Genomic DNA, 12176 nt, shown 5'->3' with positions numbered 1-12176 from the left:
GAGAGGCAGGGAGGGAGAGTGAGCAGAAGAGTCGAGAGGAGATGAGTGTGTCGTGTCGTCTCAATTGATTTTCTTTCCTCCCTACCTCCCATCACTCCTTCACCCCACTCACCCCACTCACCCCCTCCCTCACCTCTTCCCTCGGCCACTCACTTAACCGGCAGTGGGTTTTTGTTGCGAGCGCCTCCGCGTTGAGGGAGGGCTGTAAACTCCACTCCGGGTTTCGTGAAGTCTCCAAAAATGGCATTAACGATCATCATTTGGAATGCGAAGGGCAGCTTTCGTTCACTCCCAGAGAGAGAGAGCGAGAGAGAGAACGATTCAGAGACAGACATCGGGAAGGCTGCTTCTAGAACCGTCAGCCGACAATTGCCCAAGCTCTGCGGTCCTGTATTAGGATGTGGTTTTTTGCTGAACTCCATTTCACGAGTGGTCGTATCGCACGTGGGAGGTAGCCGGAGTTCCCGGAGGGGGGGGGGGGCGGTGTAGTTATGGCACTCAGTCCCCGTCCGGAGAGAAGCTAACCCACTTGCTGTACTGCCATTAGGCAGGAGATGGCGACCGTGACGCCCACGGGTAGGAAGGCAGTTTCACTAGCGCGCGTGTGTGTGTGTGCGCGGGTGATATGGGGAGCGGTGGTGGAGCGGTTAGCGCTACGCATCGCTACGAACTCGGCCGCCCGAATTCAATTCCCGCTCATGGCCACCACCACCGGTGACGATTATCTAAACCTGTCCTGGGCCTCCCCTAGGTCGACTCAGCCTCAAATGAGTAAACATTGCAACTGGGGAGACAAAGACGGCCGGGCTTGGTGCTGGCCACCCACCCCCTCGTGTGCCGTGTGCCGACCTTCATAGGTGCTGCTCGCTAACAGCACTTGCCCCAACAGTCTGATCAGGCTATAGGGGGCGGGATCTTTGTCTTTGTGATCCAACCCATCACTGACCCCCCCTCCACACACTCCTGGATTGCAGGCCACGTTCAGCCAAGCCGACAGCAGCGTGTGACGGTTGTGACATCACAGTCAATTCGTGACGGCTGTTGTTGTAAAAGTGTCTGTGTACACGTCTCAGCCAGTCAACGCATGGTAACCTGGGTCTGTCCCGTGACCTCCTGCCAACGGGCGTTCGACACTAAAAGTGCACATAGCCTGGCACAAGCGCCGCGGTGACGTCACCGCCACTGGCGATTGTTGTTGTTGTTGTACACGTGCGTGCGTGCGTGCGCGTGTCATCTCCTTTCACTCCGGGGCGACTTCCAAACTTTACCCGGGGAAATCCCTTCGGAGGGAGAGTGAGAGAGTGAGAGAGAGAGAGGGCTCTGCTATCGGTCTATCAGCGACGGGGGCTCCACATCAGCAGCAGTGGGAACGCAGCGACGGGAGGGGGGATGGGAGTGGTGCGGGTGGGAGCTGTAGGGGCGGGGGTGTCAGGGGGGGGGTCACACACGCGGCGCACCGCTTGGCTCAACTCCGCCAAGGGGTCCCCATGACCCCCCCCCTCAAACCCCTCAAACCCCCCTCCCCTCTCCGCTTGACTCAGGTCCCACCTCTCCCCCCAGCCAACACCGCCACTCCCCACCCCTCCTCCCCCCTCCCCTCTCTCTCCGGAGACTCGCCACGTCTACTGTGGGGCTACCGGACGCGAATGAAAACATTCTGTCGGAATGTCTGCATACATCACCTCCGGGCCTCGCGCGTGTTGCTTTAGTGTCTCTTTCTTGAGGGTGATGGGAGAAAGGTGGGGGGGCGGGGGAGGGCGTGGGGGGGGGCGTGGGGGGGGATGTCCCCCCATCCACCCCCCCCTCCTCCTCGCCCCCCACCTCCATCCTGCTCGTGCCTCGCCTCTTCCTCCTCCGGGCCCTGCGTCTCGAGTCAGCAGGAGCGCGAGCATCGCCATCGATATTTGTCGCTATTTCTTTCGTATTATTATTGAATTGGTGTGAAAGAAGTTCAACATACACACATTATACAGGATATATATTTTTGTTAACTCAATTACGTTTGCTTTTGAGCACTACATTTCGCACAATTACTCAATCTATCCTCAATCATGGACAACAGATAAAATACATTATACTTGAGGATAGAGTATATGCACTATCGAAAACTATTACACATATTGTCGAATTTCAAACGTGTATTTAAAACAACAACAACAACAATGATAATGTCCATATAGTTAATCGACCGCAGCTACAAACTCCCGTGCCGTGGCCGTGAGCTTGAGCGACAGCGCGGACCGGTGGCAGTGGGAAGTGAGCTCAGCCGTGCCGCGTGAACGGTTAACGTGGCGGCGTGAAGAGTCCACGTCGAGAGCCGGAGAGTGAACACGAGGGGGTGAACACACGGACGGAAGGTTCGCGTAGAGTGAACAGTGATACGTGCGAGTGAAACTTTTGCCGGCATTGCAACCACCGTGAACTTCCCACAGCGGAGTTCAAATTGTATCGACCCCCCCACCACCTGTATATAGACTCGCATAGAGATCCATACACTATCATAGAGACCCCATCAAGACGCGTAGACGAGCATTGAGACCCATAGCCTAGCACTGACATCGACTCACAAGAATCCAAACACTCATTGTAATTGTTTGAAATAGCCAAACACGCCGATGTAAGAGGCCCCTCCTGAGTTGTCAGACTCAGCTTTTCTGGCTATAAAATGAAGGCATAACCATTACACTGTGATAGAGAGGGTGGAGACCAGACACGGGGGGTGAGGAGGAGGAGGGGGGGGGGAGATGTCTGGTGGAGGAGGAGGAGGGGGGGAGCTCACTGGGCTGGAGATGTCTCACACCGACAGCCTCGCTTCTGGGAAAGGCAGTGCGGGGAAGAGTGATTTGCAATTTCACGAGCGGCGACGCGGCGATTGGCGCTTCCGTGCCACGAGTTCGGCCAAAGCTACGTTCGAGTCCCCGTCGCTGATGATGCGACAGTCAGCGGACGAGTGGTGTCGGCGATTCGACCGAACAATGCACAGCGGTTTCACCAGAGCATCTCGAGATCGCATTTAGAATTCGTCCAGACCCCATCTCTTCTGGAATCGCGCTGCTGCTGCTGCTGTCACCATCCCAATATCTCAACCAGATCGAGTAGAACACTGCCAGTGGAGAAACGCGGACGTTCAGAATAAACCCTTCCTTCTAGACCCAGACATCATCACGGCACCTCCCCTTGGCTTGGGCATTCATCTTCCTCCTCGAAGACGCTGGCGGTGGAACCAACAACTGCATCGGAACAACATCACCAGCCATCTCGTGCATGAATGGGAAGTTAAAGACACGAAGCCACAGTAATGCGACTGTGGCCATGCAATTCAAACTATGGGCCACGTGGTGAAGCCCATAGGGAGACGTAGATACTCATAGAGATGCACAGAGACCCACAGCGATTCATAGATACAGATAGTCAACCCATCGAGACACATAGAGAGGCATTAAAGTACAAGCCACAGTCGTGAGACTGTGGCTTGTACTTTAATTAACGGCACAATGAACCCGCTGTGGTCTGCGCTCATTCACGAACTCTCTCTCTCTCTGCCTGTGTAACACGTAGCAGGCTTTCGCGACCAATATCCTCCATGATAGAGGTGTTTGGGTCAGATCGCTCCCTCTCTGCTAAAGCCCTCTCGTCGTTGCCAGCAGCAGCGCTCCACGCTCCACGCTGCTGCTGGCCACTCGGCGCACGCGTGAGCGCCGAATCGCAGACGCCGCGTGCACCACGACTGCGAAGGCGCGAGGCGCCGGTGTCTGGGTCCTGGTTTCTCCGTCTGTGGTCGCGCTGTAGCTGCAGGGAGCAGGGCTCTGTCTCCCCCCCCCCACCACCCTCGCTCCCACCCCACTCACACCCACCAACCCCCACACCCGCACCCACTTCTACTCCCCCTGTCTCTCTCTCGTCTCTTATTCCCCCCCCCCAAGCTTTTATAACCTCATTTAATAGAAGCAACGTGCAACACCCGGTTTATTACTACTACATTCAACCTTAGAGGTAGTGCTGCTTGTTGCTGGCCGCTTGGCGTTTTGGGGGGCATTCTGGATCTCCCTGCCCAATGTATCTGAGGCGCCGCGGTGTCTAGGAGATGTTAATGACCTCGCCTGGTCTACAGGAGGTTCTTGGGTTCGATCCAGACCCTGACGCCTGTTGTAATTTTGAAGTTTGCAGTGTCTCTCTCTCTCCCCGTGGTCGCGTGGATTTTTCTCCGGGTCCTCCGGTTTCTCCCTCCACATTTAGAATCAACGCGAATTTAGAGTAACCGGCTGCTATACATGTCCACACGATGAGAAGCCCACTTCGTTGAGCTATAATTTGTGGCCAACTCACTTCGGATAAAGAGCTACATAGCTCAGTGGGCCTTAGCTCGTAAAATAAAAAATAAAATAAAATCGCTGCTGGTCGTTTGCACCCTTCGATAGCGCTGCTCGTTGCTGGCCGCTTGGCGTTGCCGCGGTGCCTGTGGGCTCTGCGGCTGAGCCACCGACTGCGTGGGGCGATGCGATGGTTATTTATTTATTATTTAACTCGGAGGGGGCCTCCCTGTGAATGGCGCTTTGTGTGCACGAGCGAGGGACTCACAAACCACGCAGCGAACTTCAATAAACACATTTTGTTCGGCCCCAGCGTCCAAGGGAAACACAGCGAGAGATGAGGGGGTCTCCCCCCCCCCGTTCTCCTCTCCATCCCAATAACCCCCCCAACCCCCACCTTTGACTCCACCCCTCAACTAAATCCCCCCCTCTCCCCACCTCTCAAATCTTCCCATCATCTCGACCCCCACCCACCGCCACGCCAAAACAGATCTCAAAGTCATTTTTTCCTGCTGTGTGTATGGAGCGTGTATTAAACTTCTTTCGCACCGTACGTAGCCAACCTATTACTAAACACAAACAGGAGTTGCAATTAGCCGCATCAAAGCGCCGGTGCTAATGCCCTGCTTACGGGCCCTGTGCAGAAACTGTGGTGGAAATTCCACAATCCCATGGCAGGGACGAGTCCAAAAGCACTGTGACCGCTTGCACATCAGCATCGTCACCACAAGCAACAACCACCACCACCACAATTACCAGCCAGAGCAGCAGCATCACTACCGCCGCAACCACAATCACCACCACCAACAGCAAGACCACAATTGCCACCGCAACCACAATCCCAGCATCCACCACCACCATGAACACCACCACTATCAGTGGTTTCCAGACACCACCTATGAAATTGGAAATATCTGTCCAGGTGACAACAGAAAACATAAAATTAGCGCCATCCTACACCAATCTTCTCTCCCACAGCCCCATCCCGTCTGTCCCGATATTCACCTCGTGCTGTTGGGGTTGGGGGGTGGGGGAGGTGGGTGGGTGGGGTGGGGTGGGGGGGTGACAAGCGAGAGTGAGGCGACGCAATATCGCGCGCGACAACACCCGGGGCGTAGCGCGATCGTGTGATGGCATTTTCCAAATAGAGACGTTCTCAGAAAACCCACCCAGTCACTCAGTCACTCGCCCACCCACCCACCAACCCGCCCACCAATGCGCTAACCCACCCACCCACCAGCACACCCACCCACCAACACACCCACCAACCCACCCACCCGCCGACACATCCACCCACCGACCGACCCACCCACAAACACGCATTCAATCGCCCATCCGATCACACACTTTGAGTCACTCATTCAGTCACTCCCATCTGATCACTCATTCATTCACCCATCCAATAACTCACCCATTCAATCACCCACCTGATCACTAACTCATTCAATCACCCATCCGATAACTCACCAATTGAATCACCCACCTGATCACTAACTCATTGAATCACCCACCACTCATCCACCCTTTCAATCTGTCGCGTCACGTTCGCGGCAGTGCCTCCACGCCACAGGCGTGCCACCAGATTCACAATCCTCGAGTGACACCCGCGGGACAAACCTGAAATTGCTTTTATTGAGGAATATTTAACGCGATGAGATGGAGCTCGTGCGCAGGTGCTGGATGGAATGTTGCATCATCGCAGGATCGTGAGAGGCGGGGAGGAGGCGACATGGGGAGGCCTTCATCCGGCAGTGAATCGATCGCGGCTGGTGATGATTATCGATCGCGGCTGGTGATGATTATCGTGATTTACAGCCCTTTGTGACAATGCCCTGCAGCACGGTCTCCCCCACGCCCTGTCAGTGGGTGGCGTTTGTTTGACCATACTTCACCACGCTGGTCAACGCGGGTTGGTAATGCGAGTGGGGTGGAGAGACAGGATCGTTTCGGATATTACTCACTCGCCACTGATGTTAGCCGTGGCCGGGAATCGAACTCGGGTGGTCGGGAGTGCGCTAACCGCGGCGCCACCGCTCTCTCAACTTGTTACAATGCAGGGCAACTCGCGTCTCGCTCTCAGAGTCGCGAGTCGCCGCGGCCTCGCTGACAGCAGTCTGAATGTTGCCTGTTGACATTCTAGCTTGGGGGAGGTTGACTCACTTCAGCCCATCATCCCTCCATGGTCGATACAAATAGGTACCACGTTGTGCGGAATTCAACAGCGGCTGTCCGATGGATAGACTCGCCCTCCCATCCCCCGCCATAGAAACGTGGAGTTCACACCACTGACTCCGCAAGGCTGTAAGCATGAAATCAATTTGCTGAACGGGTCACCAGCAGTCGCCCTAACTCCGCTCACGAACCCGACGGAACGAACTGGCCGCTCAGCCTCGAGTACAAACCTGTCCCGCTACCCCTGACCAGGTAGCCAACAGCCTCGCGTGATAACTCCCTTGACCCCCACCACCACCACCGCCCGCGTCTCCCCAGGGCCCACTTGCCACGAGGTGCGGATCGGCGACCCGCTGCTGCGTGTTCGGCCAGAGCGCTGACGGGGGGGGGGCGAAGGAGGAAGGGGGGGGGGGCGAGTGGTGGGGGGGGGGGTGAGGTAGGGGGCGGGTGCAGGGGGATGGAGCAGTTGGTGTGTGGAGGGGGTGGGGGTAGGGGGTGGATGAATGGGGGGAGGGGGAACTTCTGTACCCCCCCTCCCCTCCTCCTCCTTGGCTCCCGGTGTTGGAAAAAGCGCGCTCCAGCAGCGCTGCGTCTGTAGAGCCGCCGCCGCCTCCACTCTCCGTGATTGCCGGGCCCGACTCGTACAGCGGGGCCCGGCTCTGTTATTATTATTACGATGTTTTATTATTGCTGCTCCCTCTGCGTTATTGCTCCGCGCGTGTGTATGTGTATAGCTCTTTTGTCAAGCCTCTAATCCACTGCTGGATTAGCGCCTCCACCCCCCCCCCCACCACCCATCCCCCGTCACTGCGCGGTTGGTAAAGGCTCGGTGGAGTGCTCTGTATTGTTGCGAGGACATAGGAGTACGGTACAACAGTGGATTTAACTGCACTATTTCCCTCTGCTGATCATCACGTGGCCTCGCAGCAGCCTATAACACCTGTTATGCACGGTGGTCTCCCATACGAAGCTCTGTGCAGGCTCAACAATGCCTGCTTGGCATCCGTGATCTTCGTAACGTCCCGTAGTTAGAAATAAAATAAAATAGATCACGACCGCTTGTGTTGCGATCGAAACGTCGTGAATTGTTTTGTTTTATTTCTAACTACGTGACTTTACCGAAAGAACCAAAGAGTATGGATTCCTGCAGTCACGAAAGCTTCAAATCAAGATTCCGTGATCTCATCACGAGATCGCTCGCATCGCCGGGCGATTTGACCACAGCCGCAGTCTTTGGACCGTCAACACTCACGGTGCCGGGTTCATAGAGGCGATTCAAAGTGAGATTGTGATCTCAGTGAGCACGTGCGTATGCACACACGTGGATCACGTGGTCCGTGCGTGTGCATGGACACGTGTTCCACGTGTGCGCGTTCCACGTGTTCCGTGAGTGGATGCATGCGCACGTGTCCCACGCGGTCAGTGAAGCGCCACGCCCGCGCTAACCACTGCGCCACCGCTCTTCTGTCGCTTGTCGGTGTTTTCGCTGAAACTGCCAGGGGCGCGCTTTGCCAATTTCACGAAGGGCTCTTCTCGTTTGAATATCTTCTTCGTTTAACCACTTTTTTCCCCCCTTCCCCCACTCCCAGCAGGCAATCGGAGCGCGAGCGCTGCGTTGCTAACAGTCGTTGCCGTTGCTGTGTTCTAATAAACACGGCGAATATGAGAAATAAATTAGTGAAAACTCACCAGCAAAATGAAAAATAGAGCGCTTTATACGACATTTTTTTTGTTAATGTATCTGTCGGTTTTCATTTAAGGAAAGCACAAACCAGCGCTGCCCAGTTAAACAGTTTACAGTACTCGCAAATGTTTGCGTATAAAACCGCCCTCCACTCCACCATCCACGTTCCCACCCCTACCCCCCCCCCCCTGTCAGCCCCCCACCTTCCCCCCACTCCGACAGCCCCCCCACCACCACCCACCAGCCACCAACCCCCCCCCCCCCCCCCCCCCCACAGAGCGCCATCAGACCTGTAGGTTTGTTGGCTGAGGTTTGACTTTTTGTATCGTGAGCCAGTGGTTGGAAATTCCACATTCCTATGGCGGGTCACGGGACGAATCTGTGAACGGATGTGCAGGTCGATTGTTTGCATCGCAGGATCGTTGGGTGGAGGGGGTAGAGGGGGGAGGTGCAGGAGACCTTCATCCGGCAGTAGATAGAGCATGGCTGATGACGATGATGGCGATGGTGATAGTGCTGGTGATGTTGCTGATGCCGTGTGTCTGCGCGTGTGTCTGTGTGTGTGTCAACAGTCACAGAGGTGCTGGAGAGAGACCTGTCACCCACCCTGGTTCACCCGCACTGACCGCCAGGGGGAGCGCTCCGCACTCCTCTGCCGCGATGCTCCCCGGGTCCCTCCCCCGAACCCCGCCGTGCGTGGCGCCGCGTCACGAGACAATCACCAACCACCCACCCCCCTCGCCTGCCTGTCGGGGCAGATCTTGGAGATTAGGGCAGGGCCCCACAGGTCGCGTGTCTCGACTGTGCTACAGCAGCAGCAGCGGCAGCAGCAGCGTCAGCGGCAGCAGCGTCAGCAGCAGCAGCGGCAGCTCTGGTGCAAGCGTTGGGAGCAAGGTCGCATGGTCTGGTGGAGACATCAACAGCGACTTTGGCCGTGATGACATCGTGACCTCGACCCCTCGTCTGCCAAGCCCCCCCCCCTCACCCCCTCCCGTTATCCACCTTCATCCCCTCCTCCCCCCTCCCTCCACACACTCTGGGCCCCCACTCACAAGACACCCCCCCCCCGCTCCCAAACCCACAACCTCGTGCCAAGCAGCAGCCTCCCGCCACGCGAATGGATCATGGACCATCCCCACGTCTCTCTCTCTCTCTGGGCCCTCTGATGGGACCCAACGAGGGGCTGGGGTTAATGTTGGGGACAGGGGGGAGGGGTGGTGGGAGGGGAGGGGCAGGGGGGAGGGGTGGTGGGAGGGGAGGGCAGGGGGGAGGGGTCGAGGGCAATTGGGGGCTGGGGGAGGTTGAAGCCACACAACTCAACAAGCACCTTGCGCAGAAGTTGAAGAATTTGGAAGAAAAAGCAAATTCGACTGAAGAGTACTCCAAGGCGTTGAAGACTTCAATCTGTGCCTGGAGACGCGAACTCTTTCGCACGCTCTCCCCGCCGACTGCAGGCTGGGAGTGAGGACGTTGGGAGGTGGAAAGCTATGAGAGAGAGGGGGAGTGGAGAGTGCGCGGAGCTTCGGGTACTTTTCAGTGCCCGCCTCTCTCCACGCTCTCTCCGTGCTCCCACACAACATCCCCCGCTCGGGCGAAGCGCCGTTCGACGCCGCGTGGGACCTCACGGTCGTCCAATGGACGTTTGCTCCAGTCTGAGAACAGCGATTGGTTCGGTTCGGTTCACAAAAAAACGTTCCGTTCAGAACCGAACGGTTCCCACTCCGACACTTCCCCCCCCCCCCCCCGAGATTCACAACCTCGCTCCCCACCCCACCTCCTGTTTCCGCGGAACGGGAGTGACCACACCAATGGGAACAACCACGCCACGCACTCACTCCCAGCACAGAAGTGAGGCTCAGCCGCTTTGTACTGCCTCCCCTTGTGTGTGTGTGTCTGTTAGTATGCGTGTGAGTTCGTGTGTATGCCAGTCAAAGCATGGCACCTGGGTCTGTCCCGTGACCTCCTGCCAGCGGGCATTCCACACTTCACGTGGCTTTACAAGTGCACGCAGCTTGGCACAAGCGCCGTGGTGACGTCGCCGCCACTTAGTGGCGAATGACGGTTCTTGTTGTCGTGTTAGTATGTGTGTGTGTGCTCGTGTGTGTGTGCTCGTGTGTGTGTGCTCTAGTGTGTGTGTGTGCTCGTGTGTGTGTGCTCTAGTGTGTGTGTGTGTGCTCGTGAGTGTGTGTGTGTGTGCTCTAGTGTGTGTGTGTGTGTGTGCTCGTGTGTGTGTGCTCGTGTGTGTGTGTGCTCGTGTGTGTGTGTGCTCTAGTCTGTGTGTGTGTGCTCGTGTGTGTGTGTGTGCTCGTGTGTTTGTGCTCGTGTGTGTGTGTGTGTGCTCGTGTGTGTGTGTGTGCTCGTGAGTGTGTGTGTGCTCGTGTGTGTGTGTGTGCTCGTGTGTGTGTGTGCTCGTGTGTGTGTGTGCTCGTGTGTGTGTGCTCGTGTGTGTGTGTGCTCGTGAGTGTGTGTGTGTGTGTGCTCGTGTGTGTGTGTGTGCTCGTGTGTGTGTGTGTGCTCGTGTGTGTGTGCTCGTGTGTGTGTGTGCTCTAGTGTGTGTGTGTGCTCGTGTGTGTGTGTGCTCGTGTGTGTGTGTGCTCGTGTGTGTGTGTGCTCGTGTGTGTGTGTGCTCGTGTGTGTGTGTGCACGTGTGTGTGTGTGTGCACGTGTGTGTGTGTGCTCGTGTGTGTGTGTGTGTGCTCGTGTGTGTGTGCGAGTGTGTGTGTGTGCTCGTGTGTGTGTGCTCGTGTGTGTGTGTGTGTGCTCGTGAGTGTGTGTGTGTGCTCGTGTGTGTGTGTGCTCGTGAGTGTGTGTGTGTGTGCTCGTGTGTGTGTGTGCTCGTGTGTGTGTATCCATGATTTGGTCCAAATTACCGCGCTGTATCTATAATAAGTGCACTTAAGTATGTCATGGTAAGTATTGTATTCTTATTTGCTTGCTCAAATCGCTTGTTTTTACACAGTATATTTTATATGTATATCTCCCATGTAATTTGCACTGCTTTGCATTACACGTCATGTCAGCATATATGGCAGCGCGTGTGTGTATATACGTCGGCGCGTACGTGTCCCGGGTTGGTTGGGAGCGGTGGGCGCAGTGGTTAGCGCGCAATCTTCGCTGTGGCGCCTGATATTAGAACCGGGCCTTGGACCCCCCCCCCATCTGCCTGCCCTGACCACGCTTCACCAACTCGCACTGACCAGCGTGGTGAGGTATGGCCAAACCCACCGCCCCCCCACCCACGACCGACCAAGGTGCGGAGAGGAGATTATCATCCAGCTGTGGATTGATCATGGCCTGTGATTATGGTTCAACGATGTTATCGGTAGTCTAAGACGCGTTCTTTTTAAAGTGTATTCATTATATGTAGACTGATTTTTGTAATTTACGCTTCGGTGTTAAGTGCCTGGAGACATCTGTCTGCGCGCATTCCCGGTCTGTGGTGCTGCGCCTCTCTCGTGCATAGACAGAAGTCGTGCTTTTACAGTGCTGGTTGGCGATCAGCGCGTGTTTGTTAATCCATTGCTGGTGGTGATGGTGGTGAAGACACAGTGGTGAATTGATGCGCGCACCGCGGTCCAATAAACCCAGGCCACCTGAGTTTAATTCCCCTTCCATTCCCGGCCACGGCTAGCATCAGTGGCGAGTGAGCGTCTTCCCGACTGAGCAAACCAAGCCTCCCTTTGTTCAGCCCGCACTGACCAGCGTGGAGAAGTATGGTTCAAACAACCTGCAAAACCGACACGGCGTGCGGGGGAGGCCTTCATCCAATCCAGCAGCGGCTTGAGCAAGCGGCTGTAGAATCACGATCGGATCCGTCCCGACGCCCGGTCAGATATTCCTGGGTGAATAAGTCTATATAGTAATTGTTATTATCATTACGCTTACAATCGCCGATGGAAAGCATTTATCACAGCAATAATGGGAGAGTTTTGTTTATCTCGTAGCATCAGCAATACCCATCGCAGTACATATGAATCTGTTCATCGTGACCATACCATTCGGGAGGGGGG

General features: G+C 56.0%; 1 protein-coding gene across 1 annotated transcript in view; it reads left to right on the top strand.

Annotated features, from left to right (window-relative positions):
- The window catches only part of LOC144936967 (nuclear factor of activated T-cells, cytoplasmic 3-like), a gene marked incomplete at its 5' end in the record, with an annotated part of 73441 nt that extends 66579 nt beyond the window's left edge, over positions 1-6862 (top strand). Inside the window, one exon of the mRNA XM_078864224.1 lies at positions 6801-6862. Within this exon, the coding sequence (XP_078720350.1) occupies positions 6801-6862 (62 nt within the window). The remainder of the gene's footprint in view (positions 1-6800) is intronic.
- Between the last annotated feature and the right edge of the window lie 5314 nt (positions 6863-12176).

The sequence above is a fragment of the Lampetra fluviatilis genome, chromosome 17 (assembly GCF_964198595.1).
Source record: "Lampetra fluviatilis chromosome 17, kcLamFluv1.1, whole genome shotgun sequence".
NCBI classification, from domain to species: domain Eukaryota; kingdom Metazoa; phylum Chordata; class Hyperoartia; order Petromyzontiformes; family Petromyzontidae; genus Lampetra; species Lampetra fluviatilis.
The sequence above is the reverse complement of the archived record's forward strand: the minus strand, read 5'-3'. Positions and strand labels throughout refer to the sequence as shown.